At 38.4% G+C, this 22,308-nt stretch overlaps 3 protein-coding genes across 5 annotated transcripts in view; 1 reads left to right on the top strand and 2 right to left on the bottom strand.

Annotated features, from left to right (window-relative positions):
• Positions 1-366: 366 nt before the first annotated feature.
• LOC136252537 (ATP-dependent DNA helicase RecQ-like) lies at positions 367-2,452 on the top strand. Of its 2 annotated transcripts, XM_066045000.1 has the most exons (3): positions 368-1,142; positions 1,215-1,497; positions 1,546-2,452. In XM_066045000.1, exons 1-3 carry the CDS (start codon positions 953-955, stop codon positions 2,360-2,362), a joined length of 1,290 nt encoding a protein of 429 aa, XP_065901072.1. In that variant the 5' UTR covers positions 368-952; the 3' UTR covers positions 2,363-2,452. The 2 variants fall into 2 exon arrangements, with proteins under 2 accessions (XP_065901071.1, XP_065901072.1); XM_066044999.1 differs by having other exon boundaries at positions 367-1,497.
• LOC136252536 (uncharacterized) lies at positions 2,308-6,396 on the bottom strand. The gene is made up of 7 exons (XM_066044998.1): positions 5,662-6,396; positions 5,170-5,610; positions 4,994-5,125; positions 4,148-4,929; positions 3,998-4,100; positions 3,640-3,942; positions 2,308-3,426 (listed from the first exon to the last, which is right to left on the bottom strand). The coding sequence occupies exons 1-7, from the start codon at positions 6,130-6,132 to the stop codon at positions 2,524-2,526; spliced, it is 3,135 nt and encodes a 1,044-aa protein (XP_065901070.1). The 5' UTR covers positions 6,133-6,396; the 3' UTR covers positions 2,308-2,523.
• A 1,032-nt stretch (positions 6,397-7,428) lies between these two features.
• Positions 7,429-22,308, bottom strand: part of LOC136252555 (uncharacterized) — a 71,407-nt gene continuing 56,527 nt past the window's right edge. For both annotated transcript variants that reach the window (XM_066045026.1, XM_066045027.1), the window contains 5 exons: positions 8,680-10,375; positions 8,280-8,635; positions 7,837-8,130; positions 7,636-7,707; positions 7,429-7,580 (listed from right to left, as the gene is read on the bottom strand). In XM_066045026.1, the coding sequence (XP_065901098.1) occupies positions 7,664-7,707; positions 7,837-8,130; positions 8,280-8,635; positions 8,680-10,375 (2,390 nt within the window). In that variant the 3' untranslated portion in view covers positions 7,429-7,580; positions 7,636-7,663. The remainder of the gene's footprint in view (positions 7,581-7,635; positions 7,708-7,836; positions 8,131-8,279; positions 8,636-8,679; positions 10,376-22,308) is intronic.

Raw genomic sequence — 22,308 nt, 5'->3', positions numbered from 1 at the left:
CATCATTATGCAATAAGCCATAAAGAATAATCAAGCTACCTAGCTCATGATATTTATCAAAGCTGCATGATGTTTTAGTATTAAAAGTGCCCAATAACACTATCCCTATCCTTTAGTATCCAATCCTACAATGAGTTAGCAACAGTGAATGTACTAGTTACAACACTGGAACATGTACGTGCATCACAAAACACAGCGAGATGACAGACATGAGCTATCAACAAATCTGTCAAAAGATGTGCTTGGGAACTCATATATGTACTTGCCTACATGTGGCAAGTTAAGGGTGCTAACGGGTTTTTGAAGCCATTCAAGGGACAACCTACATAACCACATGCAGCTGTTACATCATAATTGGCAATATTACGCATACTCAAAGTATCCGTGTTAGGCAGCCGTGTTTTGTGCCAAAGGGATTGGCCAAGAAACAGCCTGTTTCGTTTGAAAACCATCACGAAAATGATCGTCTGGGTGTCCAAGAGTGACAATAGAGTGAATTAGCCTGAAAGTTAGTGCTAGTTTTGAAGATACGTGCGAACACAAGCTGATTTGTAGCCAGCACACGTTCTTCCTGCGTTTTCTCGAGTGATAGTGTACGCTGGTAAGTTATATTTGCATTGTACACCTGTTCTTAGGTAGTGACAATGTTCCAGCTGGATTTATCACACATAACAAGACTAGTCTCGTCCTCGCAGACCCTTCTCTCCGGGGTGGCGCTTATCGATTAGAGATTATAAGCGCCCCCTTCGAGAGGGTCTGGTGAAATGCCCATGCCTTTTTTCTCCAGAGAATCGCCAACTTTGGCGAGTGCTAATTGGTCCGTAATAGTTTCACAGGAGGCGTTGATAATGGAGTGGTATATCGTAGCCACAAAACTATCGTTTTTGGCGGGAGTTTTTTTGTCGACCTCGTGTCAGGAGTACTGGGAGTATATACGAAGCAGAAGGACGAGATGGACACCTCTTGTATACTACAAGCCTTATCTGATGTGTCTTCTGAATTAAATATTCAGTTAAAGGATCAACAAGTAGAAGCGATTTTAAAGTTTTGTCAAGGCCATGATGTATTTGTGTCGTTGCCAACTGGCTTTGGCAAATCGATGATTTATGGCTTATTGCCACTACTGTTTGATAAGATGAGAGGTAAGTCGACCTGCTTTATGATTGCCATGTTTTTAAACTTCATAATCATGTTTTTAAACTTCATAATAACAGCTCAACCAGGAAGCATTGTTGTTTGTGTGAGCCCATTGATAGCAATCATGAAAGAACAAGCAGCAAGATTCAGTGCTTTAGGAATATCTGCTGAGTTTGTAGGCGAGGATCAAACTGATCCTAGAGTGAAGTCAAGGGTTTTGAGAGGAAACATACAACTGTTATTTATAAGCCCTGAGAATTTGTTGTGCAATTGGGTATATCGGAACATGCTTCTAACAGATCAGTACAAGAAGTCACTCGTTTGCGTTGCTGTTGATGAGGCACACTGTGTCAAGACTTGGTAAACTAAAAGTACCGTAGTGTTGCTAACTGTTATTTTTTTGTACAGGGGAGATAAATTCCGTACTGCATTTGCTCAAATAGGAGAAGTAAGATGTCTCATACCCAGCAGTGTCAATGTTATGGCACTCACAGCCACTTCTACCATTGAAACATTTCAAGTTGTTTTACAGCGACTGTCTCTGTTTAACCCAGTAACTGTTGCCGTGTCACCAAACAGAGGAAACATAAAGTTACTAGTGCAGCCGTCTAAATCATTAAAGGAGTTTGGCGCAACCATTGTCCAGGAGCTTAAAGCCAAGAGAAAAAGATACCCCAAAACTGTGATTTTCACCCGCAGCTACCTAGATTGCACTAACCTGTTTTTGACTATGGCATGTTCCTTGCGGAAGGATATAACTTTTCCTGCAGGATATCCTAACCTGTTGAAGTATCGTTTGATAACCATGTATACACGTGCTACTACTGACAAGATGAAGAGCAAGATTATGGCCTCTTTTACACAAGAAAGCAGCACTCTTCGTATAGTCATTGCCACAACATCCTTTAGTATGGGTATAGACATTCCAGACATCCGTCAGATCATTCACTGGGGCCCTCCAACTGATATAGAACAATACGTTCAAGAAATTGGACGTGCAGGCCGAGATGGAAAGGAATCTTTGGCTATACTTATGTTTGAAAAAGCCAATAGATTTACTAAACAAGCCATGAGGATATATGCTGAGTGCAAAACAGAATGCCGACGTAAAAACCTATTTGGAAATTTTATTCAATACATTCATAACACAGACCCACATTGTAAATGCTGTGACATATGTGACATGATTTGTGATTGTACAATTTGTACTTCAATCTCATTTTGATTTTTGAATTGTAAAAATTACAATTTGTAAGCACCATACTTATTCATTACAACCATATAATAATACAACTCATAATATTATTACAAATGCTGTGGTGTGTGAAAGTGTGATTGCACAATTTGTAAAATGCCTTCAACGTGTATGATTTGTGAATTACAAAATTACATTTTGTAAGTACCATACTTTTCAATTATCCAAGCCTTGATTTCTTTCTTGGAATACTGCTGCAATACACTTTTAATATGTTTATATGCAGCTGGTTTTCTACCCAAACTTGCAAAAACTCTTCGTTCTTGAAGTTGTTCAACCATTTTAGCACACTCTTTGTGAAATGCTGGCCTTGTGTGTCGTCCTGATTCTTGATATAATCCTGTCTGTGATGTTATATTGCCGCAGACTTGATGAACAATGCCTACAGATTGTGCAGCAAGACGGAGAGCCTTTGGTGTAACATTAGAATGCAGTCCTCTGATCATTCCCTTTAGGCGGTGATTTAAGTGTTCTAAATGTAAGTCACACGATACATTACATCCACGGTATCCTTTTGTATTAATACATCTCGACCACTTCAATTGTGTCGCTTGTCTTTCAGAGAATAAGCAGTGATACTGAGTCAAAAGAATGACAACTTCTTTGCAATAGTTGAAGCATCTTCCAGCCTTAAAGACATTTAAAATAAACTTGTAGTATGTCAATATTCTGTCACCATCGCCTTCTCGTATTGCGTCATCAAATCCATGCCATAGAAGCACAAGATTCAGCACTTGCAAAGCATACAAAAATACTTTATCAGTTTTCCTCACTTTAACGTCTGGGTCAAAGGTAACAAACTGTAGTACAATTTCTTTAGCCAGATTCTCTACAGAATCGTATGGAGTTGCTGATAAAATTTCCTTAGCTGCAGCTACCACATGTGCATGTAGAATCATCAAGAAGAAATCTTCACATCCTTTCATACATTTTTCAGGGTCTACTTTCGCTGCAAAATTTACAAGAACTTTCAGTTGTGGCAAACTTCCCTTCTGCCGAAGCAGAGACGAATGAAAGAGTTTCCGATAAATAACCTATAGAAAAATAGAAAAATATCACCATGCAATATACACCTGTATACAGTATGCAGTGAACAACAGAACCTCTGATGCGAGAATAACCCACAAAGTTGTTGTGCTTTTTGCCCTTAAAGTAAAAAGATAACTTTCCAAAATGTGGTCTCCTTTACAAGAGGGTGATTTAATTAGAGAGAGGTTCCATTGTGTTTTGGATGACAAATAACATACTTTACACAGACATAATTTGGCATGCCAGTCTTCTGAAACTGGTACAAGACCATAAAGACGAGATGTCTTTGTGTCCATGTCACAACGGGCAGCAGCACTTCCCCGACAGCGAGCAGCAGTAACCTGATCACCGCCCACTAACAGTTGATGAAATGTTTCACCTAGGATTTCCTCATTTTCTTCCTCAGGTAATAAAAAATGAGTAACTGTGGTCTTTCCAGGTACTAAGGTGTGAAGTTTATCCATAATGTGGCACATTTCATCCACCCTATTCTCATTCTTGTCTATTATACCTAAGGGTACCTGTGCGATGATAAATATCACATGTGAAGTTTGTTACAAAAAATCTGCGACCTACCACATTGGACTTGGATGACATTTCTTTCTCATATTTGCATTTAATGTGAGACTGAACATCCTTTGCTTGAGAAGAGAACTGTGGAAGATGACGAACTAGAATTCTGTTAAAGAAATCATATAAATAATAACAAAACCAAAAATATTCTACCTGGAAATCAGAGTAACAGCATCACTTTGTAACTGAGCAATATCTTCCTGGTTTATGAGACGTTTTTCAGCATCAACTTCCATATTAGGAGTAGCATCTGAGAACGATGACAAATTTACCCGGTCGAGTGCGGCATAATAATGAAAACAGTGAAGTGACTGGGTACTCTTGTCTGATCTGCTAAAAGAGGGTCGAACATTTTTATCTATATTGTCACCCACAAGTTTGAATCCATGCCATTTTGGGAGTGTAGAAGATGTCTGTTGAACACTCTCCGGTTCAATATTTCCTACATGACTTGCATTAGTTGAACTGGTAGGGGCAGTACTGGTAACAACACTATCTTTATTACTAATAGGGTTCATGGGTGAACCAGTGTGACTTTCCATGGCAGATAAACGACTTTCAACGGCTGGAAAGGAAGACATATCGTGCAAACTATCATTTCCAGCACTGGCAATATCTTCTTCACAAGTGGGTGGAAAACTAAAATCATACTCACTATCTGTGTCAGATCCATTATCATTGTTACTTTCTTCATCCTCATCATTACAATACATAGTCCAAGAACTAGATGCTTCATCCACATCGTCACCTGCATCTACATCATCAACTGTGTCTACATCATCAACTGCATCCACATCATCAACTGCGTCTAAATCATCATCATGCTCAGCTAACTCATTTTCTTGTGACACCCATCCTAAAACACTCATTATAGCAGAGCCCAATCCACTGTTATTGTCATAGTCCAAATCATCTGGGTTTACTTCAAAATCATCCTAATATATATATATATATATTCAAAATTTGTAATGATACATAATATTATACATAATATTGTACCGGAAGAAGTTGGGTTAGTTTGTCCTTCCATGTCTGAGGTGATGCATCATAATCTTCAACTAGGTCATCAATCACATTAAGGGTTGACTTGTGGCACATACACAACATGAATGGTTGCAACAATTTGTACACCTAAGGAAATATGATCAATACAACAATATAATAGAATTCTGTACCTCTTTATGAACGGCATTCCCATATAAAAACACAGAAAAGACTCTCTGAACTAATGATAGTTTATCATTTCGGCACTTAACCATCATTGCGATCCACACAGATATCAAGGCATGATTGTTTGCAGCTTTTGGGTTGATCAATTGAAGTAGCTTAACTAAAGATGGCGTGTGGTGTTTCAGATCAGCAAATACTTTATCCCATGAAAAATTCATAATATTCTTTTTATCTCCCTTGAGTATGCTATTCGTTTTGTCTGAACAAATAAAAGCAATTTCTTCCTGTATCCTTTTACCCACAGCTTTCAAAGCTTCATCTATGTGCGAATCAACAAATGATGATGCTAGAGAAGGGTAGCTCTTGTAGGCCATCTTTTTGACTGGCTCTTTTCTTGATGGTGTCATCTCTATTGTTCGTGATCCACTTTTATACTTGATGGTAACCTATAACAAAAGTAATAATGAAGGAATAGAACAAACCAATAGTATGCTTACATCAACATCCACCTCAAACGACTCATCAGCGTTGTTTGTCACACTCTCTTCTGGCTCTGATGGGTCTAAAGTGTCCGCCGCTTGAATCACTGAAGACGTTTCTGATGTGTTGTTTGCTGGCTCAAGCAATTCTGCCGATTCCTCCCTATCTACATCAGACAAAGTCCGCTTGCTTCTGTTGGATCTTTGTGACATTGATTGTTGAAGGTGTCCTTTAACTTCCTCTTGTATAACAGCAATCTCTGCCATCTTCTTATTCCAATTCTTCAGATTCATTAAACAACAATAGCACAATTTACCATCAGTTGGCAACAAAGACCGTGGTAACTCAAAAGTCTCAACAAACTTCTCTAATATTTTTCTCTCAGTGGCACAACTTATCCCGGTGTATATCTTTTCTTTTCCCTTCCCTTTCAAGTCTGGTGAATCAAAACAGGCACGGCACAAACAACAACCACTAGGCGTAACCATCTCTCCAGTCAGTTAGGGTACTCCGGCCACGAGGTCCACAAGGCAACTGAGACAGCAACTCCCACCAAAAACGATAGTTTTGTGGCTACGATATACCACTCCATTATCAACGCCTCCTGTGAAACTATTACGGACCAATTAGCACTCGCCAAAGTTGGCGATTCTCTGGAGAAAAAAGGTATGGGCATTTCACCAGACCCTCTCGAAGGGGGCGCTTATAATCTCTAATCGATAAGCGCCACCCCGGAGAGAAGGGTCTGCGAGGACGAGACTATGGTGAACCTGCATTTAAAATTGTCTGAAAGTGAAGTATCCACTGCGCTTCATTGTCAGCTATGTATGTTCAACCTGTTACACAGTATTTCAAATCAAGAACTATTTGAAAAGTACCTCTGCAATCCACGCATACTGAAAGAAATGGTGCCGTGTGCCCGTTATGTCTAAAAAGTAAAGTATCCATTACACTTGGTTGTCGGCTATGTTCAACCCATTACACAGCAGTACAAATCAAGAACTGTTTGAAAAGCACCCTGCAATCAAAAAAATCACTATGAAAAATACCATAGAACCTTAACAAAATATGGACAATTCTGTTATGAAGGGAAGCCATCACGTGGTACTGCCAAATCAACACTTCGCTGTCAGCAAAGATGAATGGAACACAAAGGAGGACACTGGTAAGTCCATGAAGAATGCATTGTTCATACTGCAGTATGCTAAAAGGAACCTCTCAGGCCGAAGTGACATCAAACAGTGAAAAATCAAGCCAATAGCCTTAGCCATTATCAAGTTATGCTTGTCTGAAGGTATCAGTTAGTTACTTAGTCAGTAGAAATTTCCATTAAATAAATTGTTTTTAAAACTCCGTAGCAACTTGTTGAAAGTGTTTCAGGTCAATCTGAAAGCTTGTTTGGGCTTAGATTTACCTAACCAATACTGCCTCATTGTCGTCTGGGAAAATTGAGGCTGGTTTTTGGGTGACGTTCTATACAGTACTATATGATTATGAGCATGTAAAATGGATTGGAGGGTGTGAGGTGACTCATTTAACCAAAGTAGTTTCATGTGGCTAGACCACTTTGGGCAAGGGAAAATGGGAAGCAATCTGACTAGCTAGTAGACCAGTAAAATGTTAATGGGTTTTGTGTTATGAATATTACACATCTGATGTCAGGTACTCAGTCACAATTGTAGTAGCTTTGAGCCACAGTTACATTTTAGCATTGAGGAAATATCCCTACTAATAATCAAAATATCTACATGTCATTGAGGATGTAGCTATGTATTTTGTGCTGATTCACCATGATATAGTAGCATATAAATTATGCAGACAACACAAGTATATTATTTAAAAGATCCATACTAGTTATATGTGAACAGTTAAAGACATTACTATATTGTAGCTAAAGTTATTGAGTAACTATAAACATTGTTCTCTGCTGTAATTCCTATAATATATGAGATATCAGTGAAGACAGCTTGATGGTAATGATACATCCATACCTTATTATTGAGTAAACTCAAACATTTATTACTTGCTTTTATTATCCTTGTTGATTATCAGTACTGGAGGAGCTATAGCAACAAAACATCAAACAAAAGGGAATACCATAGAAATACACCTATTACTATTGGATAGTTATTGTCACTGTCCAAAAAAACCTGGACCCATAGCTTACTTTGCCTTACAAGTATTAAACTCACCAAGTGTCCTAGTTAAGTCATCCAGTACATCATCATCACTTTCCTCTAGCACTTTAAGGAATCCATTGTACTTGGAGCCATAGCCAATATTCAAACTACGTATCAACACGTCATCAAGGAGGTAATTCATCCTGTCCTTCTCTAGCGGTTTGGCCTCCATTATTGTCTTGTCATCGAGGGTGATTACTCTCTTAGCATAAAGACTTGGGAGCAGTTTATTAACTGGACTATTTGCCAACACATCATATTGCTCTCTGATCTTATCAAGAGCAGTGAAGCAGTCACCATAGTAATCTGAGTACAAACAGAACATATAATTTACTAAGTACATACGTAGGGACATTACAACAACTACTGGTTCTGTAAATTGCAATTTGAGACAAAAAACATGCTTCATTATAACAGGAAGCTTTTGGGTAAGATGGGTAAGATAATCAACTCACTTGATTTATCAGCTGGCAACAAATCAGTATAATAATTAGCAGGTACCTCCTTATCTTCTTTGAATGGACAACAAATTGGTGTACCAATCATGTCAAAGAGGATGTGAATGGTGGTACAATGAGAGCAGGGAATGTATTTAAATGGTTTCTTCTCAGCTGGCATAAACACCTCCATGATCTTATTCAGTTGCTGATCAACAAACTGGATCAACCCCCATCTTTCTTGTAAACTATTAACATCATCCCCGACTGTAGTGATTGTCAACTGGACACCTTGTGTTTGTCCATCTTCATATCGATTGACATAATATTTCTGACTAGCACCCAATCGTAGCCCCACCTTGCCATGTCTCATCCTACAACAACAACATCACAACTTGATGATGTATGTAATACTTACCATAGTAGTCGACTACCCACTGTCTCATTGCGACGAACACATTCCACTATTAGCTGATTCAGAAGGTTAGTAGGAACAAAGCCTCCTTCAAAAAGGTAAAATATAATCTTTTCTTGTTTCGTGTGTGGAGGGTTTTTCCCATCATCATGATGCACAAACGAAGGAACTATGAAAGTGTCACCAAAGTTGTCTGGTGATGGTAAGCGCTCCTCAGTAAACCAAGTAGTAGCAGTGACTCGAGCTACCAAGTGGAAACAAAGTAAAATAGCCAGCACCTGATCTTTGGTGATCCTCACAGCACTGGGGTAGTCAGAATGAAATTTCTGTACCATGTGACCAAACAGATTTCCACCAAGAATACCATAGTTAGTAAGCCGTTCCCAAGCCTTGTCATGGATACCACCAGTGGCATAAGTGTGAGCAGTGATCACATAGCTGAACAGTTTGGCCAACCAGTGGGGAGAGAGGATGACAAGATTTCTAAGTGATGGAATCTTGCTAAAGTACAGGATTACTCTCTTGTTGTGAAGGTAACTTAGCAGCCCTTCAAATTCCATGCTATGTTCAGATACAGGGAACCCACAATTTATGGCTATGTCCAGTAAATCTAATCGTGATATTACCTGATCTTTGTGTAACAATAGATTCTGCTCAATTTTAAGGTAAACAACTGGTTCTTTCTTTTTAAGGGAGGGGGCAACGCTAACAACAGTGGATTTTAAGCGTTCTATTTCTTCATCTGGAATCTTGTTACTGACAAAAAAGCAATATTTTTCCAAGTAGGCCATTATACCATTTTCTTTTCCAATCAACTGTTTAAGATATGGTTTATTACGTAACTCTCTTTCAAGTTGTGGCAGTTTTCTCTTCTGTGCCAACTTGCGAGCCTCCTTGATGTCACAGTGAAGTAAATCGATGTGAGTACCAGCCAACAATGCCATTGGTCCTTGTGGAGGATCAACCACTGGACGCATTGAGGTAATGGTATGAAGCCAGTAATGTAAGCTTGATATATTAGTGTGGCATTCTGGAGGAAGAGGGGACCCTTCACGTGGCTTAATCTCATCATCTAACTTCATAGAGGCATTAAATGTAATGATTGGTACTCCATTTTCAGACATAAAAACAGAGTGGGTGTTGTGAAATATGACCTGGCCAGCGTAATCCCATGCCACAACATTAATGCTGTCAAGATCATACTGAACTGCATGGCTGGAAACCGCTTCTAAATCTTGTGTATTTAATGTTGGCAAAGCAACCTTAGGAGTACCAGAATTGGTAGAAGGTATTGCAGTAGCAGAAGATATGGCAGGGGGTGATGCATCAGAGGATTCAGAAAATAAAGAGTTGCTGGAATTGGTAGGCTTAGGCTTTAGTGGAGCTCCAAGAGTAGGCTGTAATTTTGATTCCAACATTTCATTTGCAGTTTTTCGAATTTCATGGATAAATTGACCATAAAGGTGGGCATTTTTATCTGATAGAGTAATTCTTTTCCAACCTTTGGCAAACACTTTACAAATTTGGGTTTCAGCACCATCTGTTGCTGGCCGGTTCTCTACAAACTGTTCACCAAGGAAAGTAGAAATTAGAGAAGTCTTGCCGGTGTTCTCCGTCCCTATTAGTAACACTGCCAAGTCTCTAGGGAATGCTGTCCCTTGTCTTAGAGCCAACTGGTATGCTAACTCCATCATTTTTTCTGTAATAGATACCAGTGTAAATTTTAAAAAATATGCTATAATTTAGGGATCCAAGTGATAAAAAAGTTGTGAAACAAGATAATATGAATGATGGTATTATTTAACCTTTAATAATTAAATTCACTGATTTGTTTAGATTTGTTATAGGCAAGCTATGATATACATGTGTGACTATTCTGTATTAGAATATCAAACATGGCTGTTGTAGTGACTAATTATTAGAGTATCTCAAGTGGTATGCAGACTAGACTATATGGCATGCTCTATTTTTCACCGTGCTACCAATAAGAGGTATGTACGTATTTGTGAACAGATTTTACAAAACCAATCTAAATTGCATATCAAGCAAATCAAACTAACACCACCAGTGGATAGATTACTAGTTTTAACACTCAGTATTACTTTGGCTGGTTTTAAGAGACATCTTTTCTGGGTGATATGGTGATCTTGAATGGCAGTTTCTGGCCTTGTGAAGGACTTGGTTAGGCAAGAATTAGCGGTTTATTGGTGATGGCCTGATACTGTTGACCAAATGTTTGATTTCGCTGCATATTAGCCACATGGCTTTTCTGTAGGTTTAATGCTATTTGCCTTTAGATACACTGAGACTCTTAAGACATTTCTAGGGTTTTTTAGAGGCAGCATTATGGCGAATACCTTGGGGTGATTCCTACCTACTTGTACTGTTCTTATTATTCTCTGTAAGTTTTGCATATGGAGCAATCAGTAACACTGTCTACAAGTCATTAATACAGTGGAATCAGCCTTAGCGACCACCTGTACAGAAAGGCTACCTCTCTATAAAAGCCAACTATAAATCTCCCAAATGATAAGTTTACAACTAATTCACTCGTCTAATGCAGCCACCTTCATATTGAGGCCAAGAAATTTTGGTCTGAAGGTCACTGGGTTAGACAGGTTCCACTGCACTGTCAAGATATTGCATATCATATAGCCTAAATATTTTGCTATGGGATTTCGTTTTCAGATGAAGAACAGTACAAGAAGCAATCCTTACACTACTCACTACAAAATTGTTCACGTGAACAGTCACATGATAGCTAGCATGAAGCCACCACTGCACTTACAAAAGGAGAAAAAAGGTGGATCCATGCTTCATATGTGACCCAGTCTGGGAAAACCGGTTGTATAGACTATTTAAAGGTATCAAGTAATGCCAGTTTTAAGTATTTAGTGTGTTGTAGCTTGCCAATGGTTGAAGCTATGCGGGCGAAATTTTCACACATTTTATACCAATTCTTACCCTCCAGAGCATCCACTGTGCAAGTAGCCAACAACTAAGTTTCCCGCCATTTTAGAAAGTTTTAAAATCAAGGTTGACTGTATCAAGCAAGTTGCAAAAGTGGTGGGAGGTGGGGGGGCTAGAAGGTGGTGTTAAAAATTGAAAAGGAAGGTGTAGGGATGAATTAGGACAAGCTTTGGGCCATTGAGGTCTCAAAATTGGCTAAAATAAAAGGAAATTCACAGCAGAGGTACTTATTCAACACCACAGAGCTGTACAGCCACATATAGTCATCCCCAGGCTGACCAGAGCTCCATTAAGCCCCCAAACCACATGTACGGATTGCCACTGGGCTTGGGAAAAGCAGCCAGCAAAACCAGACCACTCAAGTCTAGCTGATTTTGATTGTGGAATTAGATAGTTTATTCATGTAGCTTTGTGTCCTGGGTGAAAAATCAAATCTGCTGACATGAGCGATAAGACCTGTTTACTCAGACTGGGTCACATATATTCAATCTGCAGCAGTAGGCAAAAAATAATTGAAGTGAGACAGTGAAGATATCAAATGTTACAAGGATCATCCCGAAAATTTTGCACGCCACCCAATATTCCGCTTTTAAAAATCAACCTAGAGACATCTTGCATGACAAAAATCACCTTTATGGAATAGTACTAGTCCATATAATATAGTATATTAAAAATTATAAATTTAAAAATGAAGTAGGGATCCAAGCAGTAAAAAGTAGTGAAACAAGAGATGAACGATAGTAGCTATTACAGCATAGCTCGGTAGAAAATTATGGTATAGCAATTATTTTGTGTCCAATGCCAAAGTAGGGATTTCCCACCGAGCTATGTTGTAATAGCTACTATTGTTCATCTCTTGTTTCACTACTTTTTATCGCTTGGATCCCTGCTTCATTTTTAAATTTATTATTTTTAGTATACTAATATGTTTAATTTTTGTTAAAGCATACAGCTAGCTATAAACATGTGACTGTTCTATTAGTGTAACTGCTGTATTAGAGTATCTTGAGTCATTCTGCAAAGATGTGCACTTGTCCAAAAGTGGTGTGGTCATCGTGATTTCAATCGATTATTAGAACCAGCCTTCCAACTTGAAGGTGTGTGGTCACTGACTAGCTATTCATCATCTAGCGTACAAGGGGTGTGTCATCGTGGTTTCAATCGATAGATCGATAATGCGTACAATAAAGAATGGGCGTTATCTTGTGACCTATTGTGAAGATACAGGTAGGTATCTAGTACCAGTACCTCAGTACAGTAGCATAGTCAAAGCGCCTTAAATAATCTTGTGGCGTCTATTATGCTGTTTAAAGAAAGTGTTGATACGGAAAATTAATTCCTCGATATGGTTTCGTCGTATGAAGAAGACAAGCATCCTGACTGAAGATGAAAGAAGAGACAAGGCGCAGAGGACCTACACTTGTCGGAACCCTAAAAGGCACATCCCACTGGTGAGTTTGTTATTGTGGGATAAAAAAGTGTCCATGCGCTGCTTCGTTTGGCCTCTAGCCTTGCAACTGCGGTCAGTGAGTGAGGCAGTGAGGCTAAAATTCGAGTTTTGGCGATTTAAAAAAAATTATATCCAGCCACCTGTAAGTGTTTTGTTGCATTTGATGCTGTTTTATCATACAGTACAATAGTAACTGTATAATAGGGACCACAAAGGAGTAGGCGCGGCCCACGAAATAACACCACCCAAAAACCAGCCTCAATTTTCCCAGATGACCATAAGGCACTATTGGTTAGGTAAAACTAAGCCCAAACAAGCTCTCAGATTGACCCGAAATGCTTTCAACAAGTTGCTACGGAATTTTAAAAATTTTTTATTCAACTAAATTTTCTAGTGACTGACTGACTGAGTAACTGACTGATGCCTCCAGACAAGCGTAACTCGATAACGGCTAAGGCTACGGGATTGATTTTTTCACTGTTCGACGTCGCTTTGGCCCAAGAGGTGCCTTTTGGCATACCGCAGTACATACAATGCATTCTTCATGGGCTTACCAGTCTCCTCCTTTGTGTGCCATTCATCTTTGCTGACAGCAAAAGGTGTCGATTTGGTGGTAGCACGTGATGGCTTCCCTTCGAAACAGAAATCGTCTGTATTTTCATAGTGGCTATTATGATTGCAGAGGTGCTTTTCAAACAGTTCTTGATTCATACTGCTGTGTAACGGGTTGAACATAACCGACAGCAAAGTGTAATGGACACTTCACTTTTCAAACAATGATTAATATAATTGGTAGGCGTGGCACTATTTCTTTCTTTTGGTATGTGTGGATTGTAGAGGTGTCTTTCGAACAGTTCTTGATTCGAAATGCTGTGTAACAGGTTGAACATAGCTGACAATGAAGCGTAATGGATACTTCACTTTTCAGACAATAATTGATATAGACAGAGTGCGCGGCACCATTTCAGATGCGGTAAGCGTGGGTTCACCAGTCATAATAAAATTATTCACAAAAAAGTTAACAAACAAGTACACAAAAAAAATTGGCATTTTCAACTAGAGTAGGGACCTTAGCACATAGATAAAAAGTACTGAAACAAGCTGGAGTAGCCCATGATATTAAATCACAGTAAAACAATAAGAAGTGTTACATCCCTACTGTGCTCAAGATACCGTTACGGACATGCACAGTATGGATATAACACTTCTTATTGTTTTACTGTGGTTTAATATCATGGACTACTCCAACTTGTTTCAGTGCTTTCTTTGGATGTGCTATGGTCCCTACTCTAGTTGAATTTTTTTGTTTACTTGTGTATTACATGGGCTAGTACTATTTCGTAAAGGTGATTTTGGTCACATAAAATGTCTCTAGGGTGATTTTTAAAGGCAGAATTTTGGGCAGCGTGCAAAAGTTTCACTGCAATCCCTACTTAAACGGTACAACCATACTGTTTGATATAATACAGCATTAAATATAACAAAGCATTTACTGGTGGCCGGATATAGAATGTTGAAAAATCGCCAAAACTCAAATTTTGTCTCACTGCCTGACTGCCTGCCTGCTTGCCTGACCACAGTCACAAGGCTAGATGCCAATTGAAGCAGTGCATAGCCCCCATTTTATGCTACAAATAACAAATTCACTGATGGGATGTGCCTTTTGGGGTTTTGACAAGTGTAGGCCCTCTACGCCTTGTCTTTTCTTTTATCTTCAATCAGACTATTTGCCTTCTTCTTCATCCAACGAAACCATAGTAAGGTGTTAATTTTCCATATCAACACTTTCTTTCAGCAGCATATTTAGAATTATTTCAGAGCTGGATTTTAGAAGCGCTTCAGTCCTGGCGCTACTATAAGAGGTACACGTGTACTAGCTAGATACTGCAACTTCATGATTGGGTTCGCGATAGGTTCACGACCACACCCATCAAATAAAGATCTAGGTGGATAGAGTAGAGACTACACCTCTTAGCAATCTAGCTATTTACTTATAACAGTACTGAACAAGATTACCTCGGTCTAACTAGCTGCACGCCCCTTGGCTGACTCAAGATACCCCAATACTCTAATACAACAGTCATCTACAATATTCTAATAGAACAGTCACATCTAGCTGTGCTACAACAAAACAGGAAACAAACTAGCTTTTTTAAAAAAACTGTTAATTTAAAATGAAGTAGGGAACTATGCAATAAAAATGAGTGAAATAAGAAATGAATGATGGTATTACAGATAGATCGGTGGAAAGTCCCCACTTTGGCATTGTAATATAATTATGTCAAAGTAGGGATTTCCCACTGAGCTACGTATGCTGTAATACTGTCATTCATCTCTTGTTTCAATACTTTTTATTGCTTGGATATCTACTTCATTTTTAAATTAACATTTTTTTAAAACTACTAGTTGAATATGAACCAGTAGCGGTTGAAGGCATTTATTTGTGTAAAAGAATTCGGTAAATTAAATCTCTATAGTAACTTGTCAGAGACAGCATCTTTTTCGCATCTTGGTTGTTTTAGTACAAATATTATTTCTTTTTCACATGTAAAGCCTCACAGCCAGCTTTGCTTTTACTCACTTGTCTTCTTTAGAAATATATAGAAATCAAGTAAACATTGAAAAAGAGGATATAGGGTTGCATTTTTCACCGTGTGGATAGTCTATGGGCCTGAGGGTTTTCTAAATCCCATAGAACCCATTGGTTCTTGACATCTAACTTATTTAGATTATAACTCGTTATTGTACCTTGAGATGACAGCTGCTTGTAAATGAGAAATGTATCGTCAATTACTAGAAACAAGCTGTCTCTAATTCAGCATGGATATTGTTGCTACCTATTTAAGTGCCCATGCATTGCCAATGTTACAGGCACATACTATGTTTCAAAGCACAACTAATTGGACTGCAAGGACTTAACAGTGTAAACAAGAAATGTAGTGTTTATTAGTACAAACAAGCCCATTACACCTCCTTCTAATTCAGTACAGCTATTATTAGCCATTTAAATGCCCATGCATTATCAATGTTACAGGCATGTAATTGCCGTGTTTCGTATCACCTCAGAACATGGTCTCTATTTGGACATGAGCATGGTACTATGAGATTTAGAGACCACGTTTTCAGCCAATCAAACTTCAGTATCAAACTTGTTGTAATGATTAGTAACACCACAATATCAGCAAGGTTCTGCTATGTTCAATCATCTTTTCCAAATCTTGATCATGTGATAGCAACCCATGCTTTGTTGTTGTTTCTTGTCATAACTCTGTAGCTAGTACTTCCACCTGTACCAAACTATAAAGGATAACCTATCCACGTAACCATTTTCAGCATCTTTCCATTAATAGTTTATCTTGTAGGCATTAACAACTCTGAGACGGTTATCATATACAAATTAACTCAGTACCACAATTCAACTATAAATCCTTCCAATGTTTGCCCTAGGGCTTGGGAATATATATCACGCAAATTCTTTGTGGCCACTACTTACAACTAATGAGAATATAGCATCTGGGGATACAGCCCCAGATGCTATGCTTCTACTATGTTCAATCAGGCTCAACACACATATACAGTGTTACTTTTTTTTACAGTATTCACAAAAACTACCATGGTAAAATTGTATAACAAATATGTGATCACTGTAGCTATACATATACTGGAATTTTGGAAAAGAGTTTAGCACTCCCATATAGTGATATTATAAATCGATTCCTGTATGGAACTCCCTTGATCCTAGGACCACCACACACCTTTTATTTGTATAACTAATGTCTATGCTCAGCAGAATTTCGCAGTGAGAATATAATTGGAACAATATTTAAATGAGCAAGGGCGTAGCCAGAAAATATTAAAGGCAATTAAGGCACACACAAATAATTTATTAGAATAACTTGATCTCAATTTCTCTATTGAAATCAATTTTACCAAACAGTAGTCTTGGTTGTGTCTCAATAGTATGCCACTAATGATTGTGCTACTGTTATAACACATATGGTATCTGTTGTATACAGTGTACTGAACAATGGTGAATTCCATTATATGTAAAGTAGCATTCTCATCACTACACTCACGAGCATTGCTAAAGTCATCATGTTGATAGTATCTAATCCAAAACAGCCAAGCTGTAAAAAAAGAGTGCGGCCCTCAAAAAGGCTATGGTGAAAAAAGATGTAAAATCCAAGGTGGCGGCCAAGAAATGGCTGTGATGGTAGGTTAATGGTAAAAATTTTAATAACAACAATTCAGGTGAATTTTGTGCCAAGACCAAGCGGCACCAAATTCATCTGAATTGTCGTTATTAAAATTTTTACCATTAACCTACCATCACAGCCATTTCTTGGCCGCCACCTTGGATTTTACATCTTTTTTCACCATAGCCTTTTTGAGGGCCGCACTCTTTTTTTACAGCTTGGCTGTTTTGGATTAGATTTCACTTCTTTTTGTATTTGTATCTTTGGGACTTTTTAAACCTATCTTTTTTTCTTTACCACAGGAAGAAGAAAAGATGAAGCAGATGTACTTTAAATATTTCTGATTTTATCAGTAAATGTACAAATTATGTATATAATACATATATTTATTACAGAACTCTCCATGGTGGTTTCTTTGTAACTGAACACTCTACAAGGTGACATCTTCTAGCTGCTCTCTCTACAGGGTAAATTGTTTGTAGCTGAACTCTCTACAAGGAAATTTCTTCTAGCTGAACTCTCTACAGGGTGATTTGTTTGTAGCTAAATTCTGTACAGGTGATTTGTTTGCAGCTGAGCTCTTTACAGAATGGTTTCTTTGTAGCTGAACTCTCTACAAGGTAACTTCTTCTAACTGATCTTTCTACAGGGGAATCTGTTTGTGGCTGAATTTTCTACAGGGTGATTTCTTTGCAGCTGAACTCTCTACATGGTGGTTTCTTTGTAGCTGAACTCTCTACAAGGTAATTTCCTCTAGCTCATCTCTCTACAGGGTGATTTGTTTGTAGCTGAATTCTCTACATGGTGTTTTCTTTGTAACTGAACTCTCTACAAGGTCACTTCTTCTACCTGATCTTTCTACAGGGTTATTTGTTTGTACCTGAATTTTGTACAGGTGATTTGTTTGCAGCTGAGCTCTTTACAGAATGGTTTGTTTGTAACTTAACTCTCTACAAGGTGACTTCTTCTAGCTGATCTTTCTACAGGGTGGTTTGTTGTTTGTAGCTGAACTATCTACAAGGTAACATCTTCTAGCTGATGTCTGTACAAGGTATAGTTTATAGCTGAACTCTCTACATGGTGGTTTAGTTGTAACTAAACTCTCTACAAGGTGATTTCTTCTAGCTGATCTTTCTACAGGGTGATTTGTTTGTAGCTGAACTCTCTACAAAGAAACTTCTTCTAGCTGATCTTTCTACAGGGAGATTTGTTTGTAGCTGAGCTATCTACAAGATAACTTCTTCTAGCTGATCTCTCTACAGGGAGATTTGTTTGTAGCTGAACTCTCTACAGGTGATTTGTTTGCAGCTGAACTCTCTACATGATGGTTTCTTTGTAGCTGAACTCCCTAATACAAGGTAACTTCTTCTAGCTGAACTCTCTACATGGTGGTTTGTGTGTAGCTGAACTCTCTACAAGGTGACTTCTTCTAGCTGATCTTTCTACAGGGTGATTTGTTGGTAGATGAACTATCTACAAGGTAACATCTTCTAGCTAATCTCTCTACAGGGAGATTTATTTGTAGCTGAACTATCTACAAGATAACTTCTTCTAGCTGATCTCTCTACAGGGTGATTTGTTTGTAGCTGAATTCTGTATATAGGTGATTTGTTTGCAGCTGAGCTCTTTAAAGAATGGTGTCTTGGTAGCTGAACTCTCTACAAGGTAACTTCGTCTGGCTGAACTCTGTACGTGGTGGTTTGTTTGTAGCTGAATTCTCTACATGGTGGTTTCTGTGTAACGGAACTCTCTACAAGGTAACTCCTTCTAGCTACAGGGTGATTTAATTGTAGCTGAATTCAGTACAGGTGATTTGTTTGCAGCTGAGCTCTTTACAGAATGGTTTGTTTGTAACTTAACTCTCTACAAGGTGACTTCTTCTAGCTGATCTTTCTACAGGGTGGTTTGTTGTTTGTAGCTGAACTATCTACAAGGTAACATCTTCTAGGAGCTCTCTCTACAGGGTGAATTGTTTGTAGCTGAACTCTCTATAGGGTTATCTGTTTGTAGAACTCTCTACAGGATGGTGTCTTTGTAGCTGCTCTCTCTATGGGGTGACTTGTTTCTAGCTGATCTCTCTGCAGGGTGATCTGTTCGTAGCTGAACTTTCTACAGGATGATTTGTTTGCAGCTGAACTCTTTATATGATGGTTTCTTTGTAGATGAGCTCTGTACAAGGTAACTTCTTCTAGCTGATTTCTCTATATAGGGTGACTTGTTTGTAGATGAACGATCTGCAGAGTGATTTGTTTGTAGTTGAACTCTCTACAAGGTGATCCTTCTAGCTGATCTCTCTACAGGATGACTTTTTCTAGCTGAACTCTCTACAGGGTGATCTGTTCATAGCTGCACTCTCTACAGGGTGATATGTTTGCAGCTGAACTCTCTACATGGTGGTTCCTTTGTAACTAAACTCTCTATAAGGTGATGACTTGTAGCTGATCTCTCTACTGGATGACTAATTGTTTCTAGCTGATCTCTCTATAGAGTTATAACTTTCTCTATAGAGTTATAACATGTTTGTATAGCTGAACTCTTTACAGAGTGGTTTTTTTGATTGGTTGCTGAACTCTCCAGCTACACAGTGACTTGTTTGTACTACAGAGTGACTTGTTTGTAGCTGAAGTCTCTACAGAGTGACTTACTTGTAACTGAACATTGCATAAAGTAACTTGTTTGTAGTTGATCTAGATGAACTCTCTGCTGGGTAGCTATTTTGTAGCTGAACCCTTTACGCAGTGACTTGCTTGTAGCTGAATTCTCTACAGAGTGACTTGTTGTCTCTACAAGGTGACTTGTTTATAGCTGAATTCTTTTCAGTGTGACTTATAATGTTCTGAATCTCTACAGCAACATATTTGTAGCTGAACTCTCTACAGGGTGACTTGCTTGTAGCTGAATTGTCTATAAGATTAACTGATTGTAGCTGAACTCCCTACAGAATAACTTGCAATGTCATATAATTCTGTAGTGGAGTAAGTTATATACGTAGCTGAATGCTCTATTAGAGTGACTGTTCTATTAGAGTATCTCGATCTCGCATATGCTACACGTAGTTGGCTTTGGAATCATAACTCAGTGGTTTATAATCCGATTCTTCTGTACTACTGCAAGGAATATCTATGATAATTATTCCAGCTACACACCGATTTTCAGCTCACTGCTCTAAGCGGTTTGCCTGGTAGGCGTGAAAACTAATAGTTTTTTTTTCTCATAAAAATCGATCGCGTAATTGTGACACAGGTTGGGTTTTGTGTCATATCTCGATGGCCTTTAACTGGATTCCTTTAAAACCACAAAAAGGCACTCCTACGATAGTTACTCCATCTGCATAGCAATTTTCAGCTCATTCCTTCAAGCGGTTCACCCTGTGGGCGTGACAGACCTTCGACCTTATATTACGAAAATAATTGGTCATAACTCCGTGAATGTTGATCGGATTCCTACCAAACTTGGTACTGAGATTCGCTTTATAGTCCGGTAGATAAAACTTATAACCCGGAAAAAATGGTATAAAAGAAAGTTTGGTATCATTTTAAAGCTCTTTTCTCATAGAACAACATATCCAAAGTCCCAAAAAATCCCCCTTGGGGAATTTGTTTTATATCAGTTTAAAATTTTCCGGTGTTTTCAATCAGTATGTGCAAAGAACAAGCAGTTGCTAACAATCGTGACTGGATCTGGAAGAACCCCACATGTCAGTACTAGTTCATTTTTTTGTATTTCCATTTTCTTTAGATAGCCAAGGAATGGTAAACTGAAGTTTCAGCTATAGAAGCCAAGCACTTTTGAAGTGACAGTGCTACAAAGTGGTAATAACAGAACTAAAATCAATTTGTACAGTGACAATAAAGAATATAAACTACAGGCACTTAATTAAATGGTCATAACTTACGATTGCAGTCTTCTACCAAGATGCCACTTACATCATCAAATTTTCCATGAACAGGTGAATCCATTGCTGGGTAAGTTTTGTCTTCCAGGCCCTTCCTACAACCATCGCCAGGCAAAATTGACAATGTGAGAACAAAACTATGGTGATCTGCTTGTTCAACACAAGGCAGACTAATGCTCATACTTTTTGTCTCCTTGGGGGTACAGACATCAAACAAAGATTTCCAAACTCCTATTGCTTTGGGGATCACGATGCTATCAAGGTTTGTGCTGTTAGTATCTTCCTTCATTGAGAAAGAAGCGCTCAAACAATTCCAAAATATTTCACCCAATGGCATTGCATTCATAAATCAGGGGAAAACCACGGCTATTTTACACGATTACACATGAAACTACAAATTGTGACTATAAAGTATAGCTACATGTATAACAACTATGATATGACTATAACAACGAGAGTACAATTATGGGAAAGGAGGAGTCATCATCCAAACCTTGTGAGCCCGATATCATAAAAATAATCCTGGCGTAGTTTGTTCAGCATGAACACACTGAAAGTTATTGATGTAAGTTTCTCCTAGCCACTTTGGATGGAACTACGATCAGTAATGGGTCTAAGAATTGATCTCGGAATTGATGGTGCAAAGGGTGTCCTTATCCCAAAAGATTCCACAACTATAGTGGAATGAAATGACCTCCTCTTAAAAGCTATTACTCTAAACACTGAGTTCAATAGCAGAGACTTGTTCACAAATGATTTGTAGTAATTGTGTTGACAAATTGTGACCGAATCTGCAAGAATCCCACATGTTAGTGTAAACCTAATTTTACAGTAGCTACCTATAGAATGCAGGAGTTATATTTGATCCTGATTATCAACATAGCTATCCTGCCTATTTTGGTGTCTCTGTCTGCAGTATACTACTCAGTCTGCATATAATCTCCTTCTCTGCTTCCTGTGCTGCCCATGGGGTGGCTGCTGCAGCTGGATAGGTGGCTAAGGATACTACTGAATCAGAAGCATCTGGCTCCTATGAATAAGCAGCTAAAGAAAATTTCTGATCTTTTAACTAGCAAACTGATGTAGACATGGTGTGGCCGGCTAATAGTTTTACTCAATAG

Source organism: Dysidea avara, chromosome 4, assembly GCF_963678975.1.
Source record: "Dysidea avara chromosome 4, odDysAvar1.4, whole genome shotgun sequence".
In the NCBI taxonomy this organism is placed as follows: Eukaryota; Metazoa; Porifera; class Demospongiae; order Dictyoceratida; family Dysideidae; genus Dysidea; species Dysidea avara.
Note: the sequence above shows the minus strand (reverse complement) of the source record. Positions and strands in the feature narration are given on the sequence as shown.